Source organism: Malania oleifera, chromosome 6, assembly GCF_029873635.1.
Source record: "Malania oleifera isolate guangnan ecotype guangnan chromosome 6, ASM2987363v1, whole genome shotgun sequence".
Lineage (NCBI taxonomy): Eukaryota > Viridiplantae > Streptophyta > Magnoliopsida > Santalales > Ximeniaceae > Malania > Malania oleifera.
The window spans coordinates 111546571-111566028 of record NC_080422.1 but is presented as its reverse complement, the minus strand read 5'-3'; the positions used below and the strand labels follow the sequence as shown (position 1 = coordinate 111566028).

At 34.8% G+C, this 19458-nt stretch overlaps 2 protein-coding genes across 3 annotated transcripts; both read right to left on the bottom strand.

Moving 5' to 3' along the window:
• Nucleotides 1-2283: 2283 nt before the first annotated feature.
• Nucleotides 2284-10091, bottom strand: LOC131158892 (uncharacterized). 2 transcript variants are annotated; one of them, XM_058113821.1, is made up of 7 exons: nucleotides 9702-10091; nucleotides 9308-9349; nucleotides 5671-5753; nucleotides 5461-5562; nucleotides 5152-5366; nucleotides 2951-3045; nucleotides 2284-2859 (listed from the first exon to the last, which is right to left on the bottom strand). In XM_058113821.1, the coding sequence occupies exons 1-7, from the start codon at nucleotides 9841-9843 to the stop codon at nucleotides 2606-2608; spliced, it is 933 nt and encodes a 310-aa protein (XP_057969804.1). In that variant the 5' UTR covers nucleotides 9844-10091; the 3' UTR covers nucleotides 2284-2605. The 2 variants fall into 2 exon arrangements, with proteins under 2 accessions (XP_057969804.1, XP_057969806.1); XM_058113823.1 differs by lacking the exon at nucleotides 5461-5562 and having other exon boundaries at nucleotides 5152-5321; nucleotides 9702-10064.
• A 1133-nt stretch (nucleotides 10092-11224) lies between these two features.
• Nucleotides 11225-18620, bottom strand: LOC131158891 (leucine aminopeptidase 1). Its single transcript, XM_058113820.1, has 10 exons — nucleotides 18246-18620; nucleotides 17386-17806; nucleotides 17090-17284; nucleotides 16669-16894; nucleotides 16097-16223; nucleotides 14938-15033; nucleotides 14317-14394; nucleotides 13473-13533; nucleotides 12718-12905; nucleotides 11225-11616 (listed from the first exon to the last, which is right to left on the bottom strand). The coding sequence occupies exons 1-10, from the start codon at nucleotides 18462-18464 to the stop codon at nucleotides 11488-11490; spliced, it is 1740 nt and encodes a 579-aa protein (XP_057969803.1). The 5' UTR covers nucleotides 18465-18620; the 3' UTR covers nucleotides 11225-11487.
• Nucleotides 18621-19458: the final 838 nt, after the last annotated feature.

Sequence of the window (19458 nt, the reverse complement as noted above, 5' to 3'; positions counted from 1 at the left end):
TCTAGAAATTAAGAAGAGGCTAATTGAATTTTCAACCAAACATCGTTTGAATTTTCAATTATTATTATTATTTTTTATTTCTATATGAAATCACTCATTGACTTGTATTAATGTACTCATAATGTCCCATCCTTGGGAAAAAAAAACCACATGGTTGAATGGACAATCCAATAACCCTGCTGAGAATCACTTTCAAGGCTGTTTGGGAAGTCTAAATTAAGAAGCTGATGAGAAAAACAAATCAATATGCCCTATATTTTAATTAAAAATTTGTGATTTTTCTCTCTTTCTTTTCCCAATTAGACAAGAGAGAGAGAGAGAGAGACAGAGAGAGAAGCTGGTATTGGGATGAAATCAAGCTATTTGGTAGAAAAGAAAAGAAAAGTAAAGAAAAGAAAAGAAAGGGAAAGAAAAGAAAAAGTATTATCTTTTAAGTAAACTAAGATTGCATAGTGGGGTTGTGAAAACCCCACCAAATGCAAATAGAAATATATACAAGTAGTGGTGGGGGCACTTCCCATGACCTAACAGAGGTTGCAATGTCAGATTGCATCCAACAATCAAATCACAATTCACACACCAGCTGCAGCCAAATACAGACATGTAAAGACCCCTTTAGCATTTTTTTTTAAATAAAAATTTTATAATGCCAATAGATCAGATTAGATTGTTCACGTATATACTACACCCAAAAAACCAAAAACAAAACAAAACCAAAACAATGAAATAGTCTTTGCAAGAAAAAAAAATTTTCATCTTGGACGCGCTTTGAATTTATATTTGTATTGAATTTAGATAAAATGTAATGTAAAATTGTATTGAAATTTGTTCAAATCTAAATTTAAGATCCAAAATTTATGTTTCCAAATATAAAATAAGGGTACTGGGTGTGAAGGTTACTTTTATGGGAATAGTGTTTAAACAGCAGTTGCTTAGGGGAGGGTTCATTGGTGGTTGAAACCTTACGCAGAAGCAAACCATTCCCACAAAAGCAAGCTTGCTTCTCTTAATTTGGTTATGTTTAAGCTGACAGTACATATATATATATTAAAGGCAGCAATAATGGATTTGCTGCCATTTTGAGCAACTACCAATTGCTCTACCTTTGGGATCTACCTACCTAATTATTAATTCAAATGAGTAATAATTAATTTAAATTCAAGTCTACTTTGAACTCCGAGTTCTTCAAGGATGCTCTCTCTCTTCCCCACCCGAACACATTTCTATTGCTAATACACGCTATGATTAGTTTAAAAGGAAATAAACGTGCTAACAAGTGACTCTAGTTCTTCTGCTATGCACTAAAGAGGATAGAAAGGTCAAAGAAAATTTGTCCTTTCCTTTTTCTTTCTTTAATTTGGTTGAACAAAGAATGATGAAAAAAAAAAAAATTAATCACTCGGGTTTAGTGGACGAGTCTATCGCCATTTTCCTATACATCCACTTTATGCTCCCATTTTATAGCTAAACAATTTATGATACTAAAATAAAATCCACCCAACACTTTTTAAGGAGAAGTGGGCTTATGTGACAAAAAATTCTACAGTGTAAACACAATGTTGAGATACAAAATGCCATAGGGCAATGGATTGACATTTCATTTTTCCTCCCACTCTTGTGCGCTGAGGAATAAAAATACCTAATATGGAAATGAACTTGTGTCCAAGAATTGTGTATTGGAAATGATTCTTAATATCATACAACCCATACTATGGGTATTGGGTGAGATGAAAATGTCAATCCAAATGTGAGGAATGAGTGTTATGCCTCAAAATGACAATATTGGCCTTCCATTACAATAACAACAAACAAAAATACATGTTCTAATGATTCTAATTCCTACTGAAATAATTGTAGCACATAAACAAAAGTAGGCCATTCCCATTCTGAATTCCATATTCATGATCTTCCTAGTTTCCATACAAGGCAGCAGAGGAATTAAAATTTGAAAGGGAAGTTCCATTTATGCTTTTGCTGTCTTTCCTTAGTTTTTATCCCACCAAACGACTTGACAACAAAATTTTCACTTACATTGTCCTTTTTTCCTTTTGTGCATCCTCCACAAATAAATCTGAAATCAATAGGCCAGCATAAAGTAAATGAATTCCCCAGTATATAAGCATTCATTTGTCTCATACACCAGTATGGTGATATTTTACATCCCAGAGGGGTAATAATTAGAGATACCATTGTTTCTACACATAAGTTTCCTATGAAGAACAAGGATATATTTTAAATCCCGGAGGGATAATAATTAGAGATACCATTGTTTCTACACAGAAGTTTCCTCTGAAATTGGAAAACGAGGGCAGTTTGTTCTACTGCTTTATGAAATTGGAAGCAACCAAAAATCACACATGCTTAATTGTTATGGAATCACACCAATAGTCCAAATTCAGCTTCAAACTTTACTCCTAGGACCTAAGACCTTACAGGATATCTTGCAAAATATAAGTGCCTGATGAGTAACCAAACACTTAATCAACCAAAAAGACAATAAAATAGAATAAAACTTAGCCCTCCTCCTCTCAATCCCCATCCCCCAAAAACATAATTGAATAAAATAAAGCCACAAAATTTTAAACATAAAATTGAGAACAATAGCTTAGCTTTCCTCATGAGGTGGGGGTTCAAGCAGCCTCACACTGCGAGGAAGCATGAACTCTGCAAATAATGGGTAATGAGAAGATGGATAGTACCCGTCAATGTTATCATTCACCACTTCACATGAAACAGGAATTAGGGCTCTGCCCCTGAAAAGAACCCAATCTATATGCAGATCCTGAGTTTGACGATCCCAGCAGAGGCAAAGTGCTCTAAATATCAACTTCATAAATTCAAGTACACCCTGTTTGTCACCTGGCAGCACAAGCAGAAAAAATACCTAGTCAATGTTTCCAGTAATCAGGCTTACCCGCATTAACGGCGGAAAGAGATGAAAATTTGGTACCTTTGAATCCATGGAAAGTGCGTACGAGCGAGACATTTTTCCGTACCCGAGCACTGGGCCACGCATCCCTCATATCACCAACAACACCATGCTCCCTGAATCCAGTATCAAGAAAAGTAAAAGCAGCACCAGAAGTCAGTCTGAGAAAGAATATAGATCCCTCTTATGCCATGGATTATTAGAGTAGCATTTGACACCAGAAAAACAAATGTGATTCAGATAACCATCACCGGTGTTATGATGAGAGAAAAATTTTGGTCAAGAATGAATGAAAAATGAGTTACCTTATTTTTCATGGACTTGGAAAAGTAGGATGATTCACTCATGCATGACTTCCAAGTAATAACAATGGGATATCATCACTAGGAATATAATGATCTTCCTCCCATAGACAATTTCACTCTGGTTTTATTTCTTCCAAACTTATGGTTCTTCGTGTAAGAGAAAATAAGGCTGCATAGTTCCGAACTTCAAAGTACAGGAATGGCAGCCTCAACTTAAGTTTTTTTTCCCCCAGAATAAAGACTCGCTACATGAGCCTAAATCATTTAATATAATGAATTTATTTAAAACTATTGGTACTCTTCTGATACGCATCTCATCCAATGCCATTCAAACATTACATTTCCATATTGAAATTCCCTCCAAAAAAGGAAAGAGAGCAAACATCCATTACTTTGGCATCTAATGAATACAGACAGGATATGTCAGTCGACATTTTCAAGATTTAACAGATTATTTGGGGCCAGCAGCACAAAATCTAGTTCCACTGAAGGAGATTTTGTTGCTTAATTGGCACATAATGAAACACAGGATTTCACTATCAACAAAGATCTGGAACCCATGCTTGAAGTTCTAAAGATGAAGGAAGTTAAGATTCCTGTCCGGGAAAAAAATTTTGGGACTACATCCTTTGCAAGTTTCATGTAATGCTTAACGTTTGTACCCATTATTATAATTTATTAAAGTAAATAAATACACTCCCAACAATCGAGTCCATTGCTTATTTGATGTTTCATCAAACTAGATCTAACCTCACAAAGTCGAGTATTCATAGTGAAACATTGTTGACTAATGCAAGTTCCAAATTAGTAGTGAACTGCCAAACATGGTCAAAAAATAAATCAAGAGCAGACTACTCCAAATAAAGCTGTTCCATTCTATATATTTTTAAATAAAGACTAAAAAACATTACATTAAAGTTATTGCACCGGGTCTGTGGAAAAGCATCAGGAATTCCAGCAAGAAAACATGACCATTAATTCCCATTAACTTTTTATTAAGAAAAACAGAAAACAAACCATTCAAACCACCAATCAAAAGAACATGATGAAGATGAACTAGGGGAAAAGAACTTGCCAACTGGGTCACTATAAATCAGATTGTGGTTGTTCATTTGCAAATTCAAAAATCAAGATTACTACAGGCAAACTGCAGACTTACAGGCAACAATGAAGTGAGACTATGGTAGTTTTGACTTAAAAAGGAAAAAGGCGTCCTGGTCCACAAGGTTCCCCACCTTGCAAGGGTGGGGGGGTGAGAGAACGTTGTTACAATGTACACAGCCTTACCCCCCTTCTTCTATACTGAGAGGCTGTTTCATTGGACTCGAGCCTGTGACTAACTGGTCACAAAGGAGCAACCTTACCATTGATCCAAGGCCCGCCCTCACTCTGGTTGTTTTGACAGAAAACTAAAAAAAAAAATTATATGTATAGAGTGGGGCGAGGGCAAGGGATTAGTATCAATGTCATCAAATGAGATAGCTATTTAATGTGGTTACAGTAACGGGATGACAGTACTACTGAAGTAATGCATACCGTGAATGAGGCAGGTAAAGCTAGTCATATGAAAGAAAATGACTGAAATAAATATAAAATGCCTTCTATTTTCAGAAAACCAAACATTTCATCATGTCAATGTTAAGCATAAGAGCTGTGGAGAGTCTCCAATATTAAAGTTGCTACACACGAGCCTAGAGCTCACAAGTTCAACTCAAAGAAACAGCCTCCCCAAAATGCAGGAGCAACGCTGCATAAATCATGCCCTCCCAAACCCCCAATGTTAGTGTGAGAGCCTTGTACATCAGTGATATGTTTTAAGACTAGAATATCACATCACAATGCCTGTAAAGCACAATGAACTTGAAAAACGCTATGTACAGCAACTGAAAATTCTGAAAATTTCCATTCGTCTAAAACCTTGATCTCCCCAGAAGAAAACGTCCAGTAGTTGATTCTTTTTGGGTGTTAAATCCTCCACAATATACCACTGGCAAGCTAGGAGGCAAGGATGCTATATGTTGCCATGTGAGTAAAGCACTTCGTCTACGGGCTCGAGGACTGAACTCATCCATGTTCGTGTTGACTATCTGAAATGAAAACCCTGGTTGCTCAACCCTTTTTAGTTGAAATGTGTGGAAATCACGTCAAAGAAACAAAGTACGGAAAGATCTCCTGTGAATTAAAGGAAAAATTATTTATTCAAGCAAGTTAAAATTAAAAGGATATTGCCCATGTCGCAATACATGGAACAACAGAGCCCCATGATGTGCTTCCAGGGACAGAAGGGGACTCTGACAACCAAAAGGTTCCACCTTCCAGCAGCTCTACCTTCATTTAATACAAGAATATTTTAGAGAAATGCCAATTTTACCAATTTTCTCGACAAATCAAGATCATAAAGCTATACCATAAACAGAAAGGAATCAGTTTGGATACCTTTTCCTTGTCATAAAAGATGGTGCAATGTTCATCTGAAGTATCCTGGGATCCTTTTCTCGAAATTCCAAATTGATCATAGCCTTACATTCATGAGAACTAACCCAAATTAGTTGAGTTTCTACATTGAGATTGACAAGGAAGTGTTTGAAAATCTAACAGATAAAAGATCATTCCATTTTGGAAATTGCCCATGTTTTTTTAAGATGAAATTATTGACAAATCAAAGGAATTCCCATCATGGCAACAAAAATGAATATTATAAAGGCATCTCTCCAGAATTTTCTGAGTATATATATGCTTGTACTTCCAGTAGAACAGAATAGATTTCAATGTCATATAACAGCAATGACTTGTCTCAAGTAAAACCTTAGTATACAATGGAATGATTTTTATTTCCACTAAACAACCAAAAACCCCTTAATTTCCAGATGAATATATAAGTGATAACAGGCTTTCTTTTCTCTTCTTTTTAATTTTTTAAAGATTTATGATAACAAAGCCTCGTGCCCCTCAAAGATGAAAATATGATATACTCCAATAATGACTACAAAAACAAACAAAATGAAGAAAACAATAACTTCTAAAAGAGCATCCATAAAGTCTAGGAGCAATTTCACAAGGTCTGGGATTTCTTTAGCCTCAACATATCCAATTTCTTTCTTCCAAACTCCAAAATGCCAACTAACATCCACTCTCAACATATAATCCTGTCAAACCATTGGAGCCAGACTACTAACAAAACTAGTCAATAAAACCATTTAACTAATTACGTAGATTGGAGAAAGTTCTATGGGGAACTCAAAAAAAAAAAAAACAACACCCACACCCACACACAAAGAAGGGTCTTCAACAATCTTTTAAGGAAATGGCCGTAAAGGAGAGAGACCGTTCTTTTTGATAAGTGAAAAGAAAAATCATTGCAATTTTTTTTGAAAAATGCCCTAGGGTTATGCACACACGAAGCAAGCCAAAAGAAAAATAGAAGAAAAACGAAGAATGTAGTTAGTAGTATGTCTACTTCCACAGAGCTTCTACAAAATCTCCACTTTATCATCAATGAAAACGGCTTTAGAGTTTCAAATATACAACAAGTATCTAAAAATAGCCCCTTAAGTGCAAAGTCCAAAAATACCCTCATACAACAATACAATGACACTATATCATGGCTCAAAAGACCATGCCTTAGTGTCAAGGTCCAATCACTTCACGGGTTGTGTGCCACTAGTTGTAACACTCTTACTTAACAAGTCAGTCAAAAGTATACAGCAGTTTCACCACAAAACCGAATGGTCCAAATCCATAACCATAAAACGTAAAGTAAAAGCAATGAACATTCACGAAAGTAAATGACAGTAATGCGCAACGTAATTCATTATTATTTACACATCCATAGGCAACGGGTCTTTGGTGAGGAGGGCAAGTAGGCTAAACACATTTGGTATAGCTAGTGAGTTTTACAATGATTAATGAACATTCACCCTCCCCAAAATAGCTTTCTACACTATGCTAGCTCCAGCACTAGGAAACATTAAATTGTTTGAGAAGTTATATTCCCATTTTACACCAAGGCATTATCCTACTCAAGGAATAAAACCAACACTACTATTTACATGATGGTTACCCTTGCATGTACACAAAACAAGCAATTGCAGGCAAGCATAATGCCTTGAACAGTCGCGCATGAAGCATCAGGGCCTTCAGGCTCCTTGCCCTCCACATAAAACTTTCCATTTATTTATAGAATTCAAGTTGATAACCCTTCCAAATATAAGTCAAAACTCAACAAAAAGAAATAAAAATTTAGCTACAACCCATGTAAAACATAATATATGCAAGATAACTTCCCAAGATCAAAAGAATTGTATGCACACTCCTAGCACTCTTGCAAGCAAAAGAATACAACACGGTATTTTTGAATCTAATGAATTCAACAATGATGTAGGGAACAGCAAGAAGTGACAAAGGATAACAATTTCAGCAAGTTAGAATTAATATGATCATTCCTATCCAACTGAACACAATAAAGACATCCTAGTGACTCAAGCCTTCTTATCCTTTTATCCTTTTCTTTTTGGTTGACACATGTACCCACTTGGGGTGGGGTGGGGTGGGGTGGGGTGGGGTGGGGGAGGGGGCGGGGGGGCGCTCTATCTACGCCGCCTCCACCACAAAACCATACATCAATACGCAATACCTCACAGGCTGATCCAAGTTCTCTTCAGCCTTTTCACTTGTCCCTGTAGAACATTTAATCATTTAATAAGACCAACTACTCCATTTTGGTGTAGCCATCAATCATGTTACACATTTAAAAAAATCTTACCCAAAATAATCACTTCTTTCCTCACCCAATGCTGCACATGCTTTTAAGATGTGCCCCTATTTATAATTCTACGCTCTCATACCTCACCACATTTTCCACCTTGTTATCTTCATTTTAGACACTCCAAATTTATATATAGGATAGTTGGATGCCAAATGTTCCATAGCAGTAATTATAGTTGACCTCATGGTTGCCATATAAAAATTTCTTTTTAATTTAGTATGTATAAACTGATTGCTTCAAACGCAAATCCACTTCATCAATCTTGTTAATAACTAATGGATTGAGCAGCAGCTCATATATCACTTAAAAAGGAATATCTACCATTAGAAACATATCTTGACCTAAGAAGTTCAATGGGAGCAATACCATTTCTAAAATGGGAGCACCTTAAGTATGATTCAACCCAGAGTTGTAAAACATATTCTTTGAAAATATCTCCACTATTAATAATGTCATCGTACCATCATTTTCACTCTAAAAGGCAAGAGTTACTGAACTTGCAGTCCATATTCTTTTACTTATTTCTGGGAACCCTTTTAGGTTTAAATCATCAATGTAGAGTTCAACCTTAAAACAAAACCCCACGAGCTTCAACAAAAGAACAAGATCCACATCACAAAGGATTATCACTGACCACTCCTAATTACAAAATGGGAAGAAAGAATGGATCATTCCAGTGATGGGATATATCCCAAGCATTTCTTATAGTGCGCTTTCTGCAGGCACAGAGAGACGATCCTAATTTCATTCATCCAACTACTCCTACTTTGAGTAGTACCATGCAGTAGGCAACTTTTGTAAACACAGGATCAGATCTGGATTCACCAGATTTCTTATTGGAATGAACTAGGATATAAGAAGATCCAGTTGATCATATCAAGTTAGAGCTGACTGATTACCAAATGAACACATATTCTTTCAAAGTCATGCAAGTAATTTTTGGTATTCATGTAATTCATTTAGCGCATATTGGCAGCATATATCTGAATTTTAACCCAACTTGCATAATCAGATCATTGGACTTACAAGGTAGCATTTGGGACCTATCTGCAGCTATAATAATTACAATTTGTTTCACTGTTTCTTTATGTGCCTACGCAGATTCAGATGGACCAATGCCATAGCAATATCTCATTGTTGCCGCAGATTTGTACCATTATACTTAGAAACCCAAATAATGTGACAAGTCTTTCAGGGTGAAGTTCACAAATGTTGAAGTACTGAAGTGCGTAGAATCAAATTTACCCAGTCAAGGTTTTCAAGCAAGTCAGTTGAACCAGTTTATGCATAAAAAAATCGTCACAATACCTGGCAATCCTTGCTGAAGAAACTCCAATTGCGATTTCACACCTACAAAACCCAAAAAATAACGCGTGAGGACGACATAATAACAAAGCAGAATCTGCTCAAAGCTCTGCTACACGATAATCAGATTAACCAATTGAAGCGAGAAACAAGAAATTTCCCTTGCTAAATCATATTTCCTACTGTTCTTCTAATCTCCACCACCCCAAGATACCATTCAACTACACAAGTCTACACCCTTGTTCATTGGTCAAACATTGCAAGAGTAAAAACTCAACCGCATCCGAAACAAATAAAAACCCATTTCGAAGACTCGAGTCCAAAAGCACCCAGATCAACAATTTCAATAATAACACGACCTCAACCAAGATCCACAAGAAGAGAGAGAGAGAGAGACCTTGTTGGGTACAGAGAATCATCGGAGAATAACTGGTGATAACGCTAATACACAAATCTCTCCTCTTCTCCCATGCATTGGGACTATCTGGTGGCTGATCTTCGTGAAGATTGAAGGTCATTACAGTCAAAGAAACATTCATTTTCTCCAATCTATCTTTCACTCCCTACTGTCTTTCCTCCTCCAAATTCTACATCGTCATTGATCGGGCTACTATTTTCCAAGAACAGAGAATAAAGCAAAAAACAATAAAGGGATGCTGTCGCGTTCCTACTTTTGTGATCTCAGGTAGCAAAACAGTTTCGATGTTGTACAGGATTTTTTAAGAGCTGAATGAAAGCGATAAAAAGGTAAAGAACCGATGAAGACTCAATCATGTCTGAACTGTACAAGAGTGCATCTCCAAGTTGTAGGCCCGCTTAATGTCGCACGTGCGACAGCTACCCGGCCTGGTGCAAAAACCGGGTTCAAACCGCTTTTGGATTTGGATCCGGATTCGGATTACCCCAATAAGGTTGAAATATTTGGAACTCTAAAATAAGGTGGAGCAGAATTCGGTCATTAATTAATCAATCCAATTGAATAAATTCGGTTAATTCGATTTGAATAATGATGTAATTTGGTTAGTTTGATTTTACTTTTATAAAAATCATGTAAATTGATTAAAATTGCTTATCTAATTGAATCGAAGTACTATTCAAATGGCTCGGTTGAAAGGTTAAATTAGGTTCAATTCAGTCAATCCAATTTCTTAATCGAAGTTTTTCTAAGACATTTGAGATTTTATTTTTTTTTTGGTGTGAAAGTAGTGGACATTTCATCTCATTTTTTTTCTCACCTCTTTCTGAATTCGAGAACTTCGATTATTACATAGACATCTAATTTCTATATTAAAGATATGCAGATATTCGGTATGAATAAAATAGCAGTGCAATTAAATTACAGATAAATTGTACGAGTCTATTTTAATGCTTAGTTTAATCATTGTTAACCTGTTAAATGTGAGTAGGCATACTAACTTTTCTTTTTGAAGTTAAGACTAAATTATCATATTTTTAATTATTAGATAACTGGGACACCCTTCCGAGCATTACTTTTGTAATCATTAAACACATCTCATACTTTGAAAACTCAGTTTTAGAATAATTAAGAAAATTATTGCATTCATTAAGGTTATATTGTTATTAAATACAATCTTGTACCATGAAAATGTTTGAATAATTAAGAAACTTTAATGATTAACTTTAAGATTTTTTAACTAAAAATTCTACCAACTTACATGTAAGATTAGTTCTAACATTTAATAATCTACACAATTAATACTGCATTTGAAAGTATGAATTTCAAACTTTGAAATTGATTTGAACAAATTTTAATATAATTTTATATTACATTTTATCCAAATCCAATGTTTCTCCAAATATAGGATAACCGATTTCAAACATCTCATAAACTCTCGTAAGATTTTAAAAGTGAAACTCAAAGCGGTAACACCAAAAACACCACCATCAAAGACTGAAAAATGGAAAATCATCAGACAGACATTCAGAACTTTCCCTGGCCAAAGGACCAAAGAAGGAGTTTCAATTTGCTGCAACAAGTTGGAATAGTTTGATGCATCAGATCAAAGCTCTACATATTTTTTTTCCAACCAAAAAAACCTTATTCATACAATTTGGAAGTCACTGCCGCAACAAGAGCCCATTTTGAGATTTCGGCTTTCATTTCCTATTTGTCGAAGCTGCAACCCTAGCTGATTGATCAGTTTTCATTTCAACTCATATGACTAAGATGAGTTCTTCAGAACCCATTCCACAAGAGTTTGAATGCCAAATCCTGTAGCACTGCGTTTCTTGTCATTCCAAACAGGCCCAGCCATGTCTATATGCATCCACTGAACCTTCTCATCCACAAACTGCAAAAACATAATAATTTCCAAATCAAATTCCCCGCCAACTTGCAACCAAGAAAGAATTATTTAGGAAATTAGATAATACCATCTGATCCTACGTTTGGTTCGTAGAATGTCTATTCTTAGGAACATATTAGTTATAATAGGTTTGTTACGATCAGTTATACAAAAAAAAAATTATATGTTGATAACATAAAACAAATAACAATGTAAATTTTTTAAAGAGTTCATAATAAGTAATAGACAAGGAATAACTATTTCCATATTTCACCATGGGAATGTTTTGTTCCTTTCTTATTACATATTGAATAAAATAATAAGGCACATATAAGGAATAGCTATTACCTACATTCTCAAAACTTTCACTACTTTCCACTTTATTCCGAGGAATAGCTATTCTGCGAACTAAACGAGTCTAAGGTTATGTTTGATTTGTGAAATGTTTATTCCCAAAAATATTTGAGTTTTAGTAAGTTATAATTAGTCGTACATGAAATTATGTTGTTACTATAAAGCAAATAAAAATGTGAAATATTTTATAAGTTTATAATAAGGAATAACCATTCCCAAATTTCATTATGAAGATGTCTATTCCTTTCTTATTACATATTGAATAAAATAATTAGAAATATATGAGGAATAACTATTCCCTAGATTCCCAAAATTTAAACTATATTTCATCTTATTCCAATGAATAGCTATTCCGCTAAACCAAACGAACCATAAATGTTTTAGAACCCCTGAGCCAAGGAAAAGGTTGGGAACACTGAAGGCTGGTCCATTTTCACATGTTTTGATGGCTGGCTCATTTCGACATGTTTTGATGGCTGGATCATTTCGACATGTTTTGATGTTGCCGCATGCAAGACAATGACTGAGCACTTGGTACGCAGATTATTGTTTTATTTTATCTTTTTTTTGTGTTCTCAACACAATTTTCATTTCATTCCATAATCACCTCATTCCATTCCATGATCAAAACGCGGTGCGAGTACTATTGGCATTTCCTACTTTGACGTGTGATCAATATGGGTATGATATAAAGGAGTCATCAAAAGGGTCAACCAGAAGAAATACCCCAAACACTTCCGTTAAATATCATACCTGTTTCAAAAATAGAGCTGCAGTGATGGCACCCCCTTGACGGCCACCAGTGTTTACCATATCAGCTACTCCCGAATTCATAGATTCCCAGTAACTGTCCTCCAACGGCATTCTCCAAAATTTCTCCCCAGCGATCTCTGAAGCAGCAAAGACTTCCTTTGCCAGCTCATCGCTAGGTGTGAAGACCCCTATTAACCAAATGGCTCATGCAAATATTAATGAAGTGTTCACAAAACAAGAAGTAAAATGAACAACTTAAATTTCAAACATATCCAACATTTGTAGGAAAGACCATGCATGCAGCATAGATAAACCACCATAATAAAAGTAACTCTCTAAAACAATTACTCATACCTCAAAATATTCCAAACATTGTTTCAGGAGCACTTATTATTGATACTTTTTTTCTGAATATTTGGAAAGCTCCCACTGTACAACTAAACTTTATTTTCCTCAGATAGAAAAACTGTATTTAGTATACCAAACATTATTTGGCCTATGTAAATTTTATCCCATCCATTATAACTAATCATGAACATCATGGCCAAGAATAATTCCAAACTAATTAAAATTATCAAAACAATGATGGGGCATATGCTTTCTGTCCTCAGACATGCAATACACCTTGATGTTTCTTTTAACAGGCTTTTTTTTAAAAAAAAATTTCCTTTACAGTTCTGCAAACACAAATTACTACCAGTGCAGAAGCAGTTCCCATATCCCAAATTTTCACAATGGCTATCAGGTATAATTACCAGCAATTGAGGGTCCAAGAGCAATAATGCAGGCCCCAGTTAATGTTGCCAGATCAACTATCTGTAAAGCATACAAACATTGTGTTAGTATGCCTTTAGATCCAGACTAAACACTAAACAATGATTGATCTTCAAATAGTGATAAAAACAAGGCCATGGAAATACTTCTTTGAAACACATATACTTCATGGCATCGCATATAAGTATATTACATGCATGCATGCATGCATATTCAAGAGGGTTAATGTGTGAGACCAAGTACAGCAGATGCTTTAGTACAAAAGTATTAAACCAAAAAGGCAAGAAAATTAAATGAAAACCAGTTATTTCCATGAATTAATTAATTAACCTGGAGATAAATCTGGTTCACATTTCCAACTCCAGCTATATCAAAATGATGTCAGTCCATTCTCTTTTGTTCCCCAAATGATTAAGATATCAAAGAAATTAAAAGAAAATTACATATTGAACCATCAACTTCTTTTCTTAGAAAGACATGTGCAAATAACCAATCCACAGGGCAAAAAATGGTTCATTGTAACAATTTTTCAACAAATTTTTATATAGCCTTTATCCAGTTTTGCACTATTTAATCAACACCAAATCAACTGTCATTTCAAGAGAAGCAAAGGAAAATATGGATTATGGAGGCAAGTGTGCATGCTGAGTCTTAAGTAATACCAAGGAAAAAACAGAAGAAAGTGCGCATGCACAGAGAGTCCTAAGTTATATATATTCCCGAGGCATTAGGCACAGAAAATCGAGTAATTAGCAATGAAAAGGGGTGGGATTTTATACCCCCAATATAAATGTATTGTAATCATGATAATATACTAGGCAGTACCTTCTCTACGCCTTGGTTACAGGCATAAACCAAAGCATCTGCAAGTGTAAGTCTGCCTTCGGCATCTGTGTTATTGACCTGCAATAAACCAACAAAACATACTTAATCTGCAAGTATTTACATGAAAAAATTAATAAAAAATAAAATGAATGCTTCATGGATGCCAAAGAAAAATTAAATTTTGATTCGCCAACTGCATTACTCACGGGCATTCAGAAGAGCAACACAACAGGTCATTGAATATGATGTGAACTCTACATATGCAGTAACTATGTAAAAAATTTAGGAAGATATTCTGGTGGCAAAATGCATTTTTGTGTAGATTTGTGCACAAACATGTCAAGAATGTACACATTCATGAAGAATAGATATAGAAAATCAAGGATGATTGGGATGCATGACGACTTCGATTTATAATAATTGAAGACACTACATGTATATAAATTTATGGGATGGACCTACCATCCCGCAATATAAAATACTTCAATTCACTTATGAAAATAATAATGTAACAAATTTAGGAAGATGCTCCTTGGGACAAAATGTAATTCATGTATGTGTGTGTGCACCCATGAAACCATACAACCTGGATGTCTTTGTTTTGGAAAGGAAACACATTACCTCAATTGTCTTTCCATTTGAAGCTGTGACAATGTCTCCAGGTCTCATTCCTGTGCCACTAATCATGTTCTCACAAGCCGCAACAATGAAATGAACCTGCAATTACAAGATCATTGATCAAGTCATAAGCATAAAAGTTGTCATGTACAACGTCACAAGGGTTGAAACACAAGGAAGAAAGCAAGAATCAACTGAGTTGGTTAGCCCCAATATATTAAATATCAATTTTGATAGAAATTTCAAAGGTCTAAACTCTAAACTGCAAAAACTTCAATTTTTTTGGATTTTGATATGGATGGATAAATGACATAAATTAGTTTCCTTTATATATAATGTTTGAAATTAACGATAAAATATGGAAATTTAAAATTAAACTCCAGAAACTATTATTGGCGATAGTATTGCAGTATTTAGGAATAAAAAAAATGTATGTGAAGGTTATGCAAAGCAAAAAATGCAAAATCAGTGCAACATCACGTGCAAGAAAAACATCCATCAATGATAAATAACAATATACTTCAAATTTCAAACAAAAACTACTTATACAAACTTGCAATTATAACTTTGAAAAATAAAAAACCTCCAAACAACTAGGAAATTTAATTTATCACACTAAAACATCATAAATATAATTTATTTAAATTTTCTACACGTATTATCTATTAATTTATAAATATATATATGCATAATTATTAATTTTATTGATAATTAAAATCATACATAAAATTATAATTTGCTATTAGTCAGAGATGTTACTAAATAGAAATAAAAAATAAAAATAAAAAATAGCACAGACAAGGTTTTGTGAAAATATTTTAGAAGTCAAGGAATGAGTCAAAAATTTTAAAAGGAAATAGGATAAGGTTCGAGTTAAGGAAAAAACTCAGTTTTACTAGGCTTTATCTTCTTTTGGTGGTATGTTCGACATAGACAAAGGAAATACGACAATGACAACAGGCATTATTCTCTCTCTATAATTAAGGCTTTTTCACTTACTACTTTTAATGAGGAAAATCTCTCATCTTTCAAATGTTGAACAAAATTCATAGAAAAATTCCAATTTTGTTCAAATTTTACAAAATTTTTGGAAGCTTGGGTCAAATTTTTTAATCACAGTTAAATGTTCATTGAAACAGCAGTGCAACAGCAAATGACTTACCTCTACTCCAAGAGGTTTAATTTGACCAATGGCCTTTGCTGCACCAAGAACTGCAGCCGAACCTCCCATATCAAATTTCATGAGCTCAATTAAACAGCCAGGTCCTGTCTTGATGTTGTAGCCACCACTAGAAACATTGAAAGAGACATTTAGACACCCATATGGATTGTGTGTCTCTCTCCACAATACACAAAAAAAAAGCACCCACTGAAGGCTCTGATTCTCTATATATATCACTTTCGTAACCGTTAACATGTAAGGGAAAAGGAAGATTGCAGTAGGAAAAAATATTATATCACATCACCCAGTGCAATAGCTGGGAGAAGCATACCAAGAAAAGAGAAAGCAATCCATTAAGGTTAGCTTAGCTGGTCATACTTATGACAATCCTTAATTATTTTTTAAAAAATTAATAACTCAGTTAAAAACAACTAGTAATCCTTTAGGACATTACTTTGAAAAAAAAAAAACAATAACTCAATTAAATACCACTAGCAGTCCTCTAGGACATTTCTTTGAAGCTACCAAAAAATTATGTGAACCTAAACACTGATTGTGCAGTTTATAATCACCTGTCAAAAGTTAATCCTTTTCCAACTGCAGCCAACTTGGTTTTAATGGATCCACTAGGAGGCTTGTAACATAAGTGGATGAAATGAGGAGGATTTGCAGAAGCTGCAGCAACACCTAGATAAGAACCCATCTTCAACTCTTTGCATTGCTCTACATCCAAAATTGTTGCAGATAGAACATCACTATACAACGAAGCAATCTTCGAAGCCTCCTCCGCTAGCACCGCTGGTAAAGAGTCACCACACAAAATTATGAACAAAATAGTATCTCATTTGAAATAAGAGAACATAGGATAAAATTACAAAATTATAAAATGAAAACCAATAGATACAATAAAGGCACAATATATAAGTGACAGTCTGCATAATAATTGTAATATGGAGAAAAAATCAAGAGAATAACATTAAACATATTACTAACCAGGTGTAAGTACATTGGCAGGTGCATTTACAAGCTCTTTTCCAAATATTACCCCAGAACAAACATCTTCTGTATACTTCAGCTTCTTCTCAAGTTCAGGTCCTGTTCCAAGACCAAGAATATCCACAGACGAAAGAGCAGGTCTCTTGGACTCTGACTTAAACCTATTATCTTCATATATTCCAAGCACAGTTCCTATCACAATTCAACCCACCCCACCAAGTTTAATCCAACATTTATCCACAAAAGAAAAGCAACCACCAAGCTCAATATAAAAAAAATTAAATATTAAATACCAGATGCTATAGCGGAAGCAGTTTGGAGTTTTGACTCAGTAGATAGCCCCTCCGAAGAAGCAAGCACAATACCAACACTCCGTGCTTGAGCAGTCTTTGCTGCCGCAGCAGCAGCCTCGCCAAGACCTTTACAAGCTGCCGCAGACAAAGTAGGCGTGCACTGTCCAAGACCAATCAAGCCAACCCTTTTCGAGCCAAGACCTGGGAGCCTAAGAACTGTCGACTGCCCAGCTTTTCCAGTGAAATCTTCCTCGGAAGATGCTTCAGCCAAAAGCCCACCCAGCAGGGAATCTATCTTATTCAAGATCGAGTTCTCAAACTTGGAGTTCTCATCCTTGGCCAAATCCTTCTCCGTAACACCCACCGCGAGCATATCTCCTTTCCATTGCGCCAGATCAATCTCTTTTGCGGCGAAACAAATCTATCAGGAATTTTCACAAGCACGTAGAACACATGTCAGTACTAGTATGGAACAATAACATTCCCACAAAGAAAGATCACTGTTTTCCAGAAACAATTTAACGAAATAATAGGTAATACAAATTCACCACAACAATATTATGGATTTATCACATCGATCAAGGAAAGAAACGGATTCAAAGAAAAGAGAGACAACCCATTAACAAAACAAACAGCAATTTACAGAATTTCACTCATAATACTCAAACAACACGCTAGAGATCGTGAATTTACTTCGTAAACGCGACGAAAAATTACCAACTAAGAAATAGAAACACCCACAAACAAAAACCAATCATACAAAGATTTTAACACCAGCTACAACCGCGAAATTGATGAAAATGACGATTCTAGTACATCAACGAAAAAACAATTAGTGGGTTTCCGTGAGAGTGATAAACCTTGGGGACTTCACTGCTGGCAGGCTGAGTGAGGCCGAGAGTGGCCCGAGCAATCCCATGAGCCATGTGCTTCCCTCGACGAGAACACAGCAAGGGCGTCACTGCAAGGTGAAGTCTCAGGGCAGGGGCAGAGCGCAGCCCGGTGAAAATCAAAGACGAAGAAGAAGAAGAAGAATAAAGGACAAACGAAGATGCCAATGTAGAAATGATGGAGGCCATTCTCAGGTGCGGGAGTCCCTATATATTTATAGTGAAACTCCCACAGAATGCGATGATGAATGGATTAACATCAAATTGGGCACCATTGCACCAATTTGGTAATCTTTGTCTCAAGGCGCCAGGTGGTCTTCCTCATCTTGTTCTGCTTCGCCCCAAAGTCATCAACAACGTGATAATAATTATAATAAAAATATTTTTAAAAAAATAATTACGAAATATATTTTTAAATATATATATTATTTTATAAAAGCTAGGGATGATTATGGGTATTTTTTATTTATTTATCAGTAATTAAAGAAATATTTTTAAAATACACACGAGTAGTTATTACAATTTTTTTAAAATTTTTATGAGTAATTATAGGAATATTTTTTAGATACTAAAAATCATAAGGTGAATGGAAAATCTCCTTTCTAATAGTCGAAATTAATAAAAATAATTGTTTGTTTAGGTTTCGAGGTTAAAGTAAGGAAAAAAAATGTGAGTTTATTTTCGAAAAAATTAGGAAGTTTTCATGAATGCATGTGATAATATTTGTCCTGAATAAACTCATAAGCTTGTTAATTTCTTAGATGACCATGCTTGAGTTATTAATAATACATTTGTTTGTATGTGCTTTTTTATGATTCTTGAAAAAAAAAAAAAAAAAAGCTTATTAGTTTGAATTTCATCTCACTTTTACCAATATTTCAAGGATCCATTGCTTTATTTGTTCGTATTTGAACAAGAAAGTTGAATAAATACATCTTTTATTGAGGATCTCTCTCCACAACAAGTGTTTAACGTGATTTCACTATGCATGCAAAAAATTACCTAAATTAGTTAAAAATACATATATGGTAAATTCATGCTAGATCGAATATATACATCGAATATATGTAATATTCTTTATCTCTCTTGTTGTGTCGGGTATCCCACTTGTGCCGAACACTAATACTATAACTATTACTATTGAATATATAAGAAACTAAAATAATGCAAAAATTAATAATAA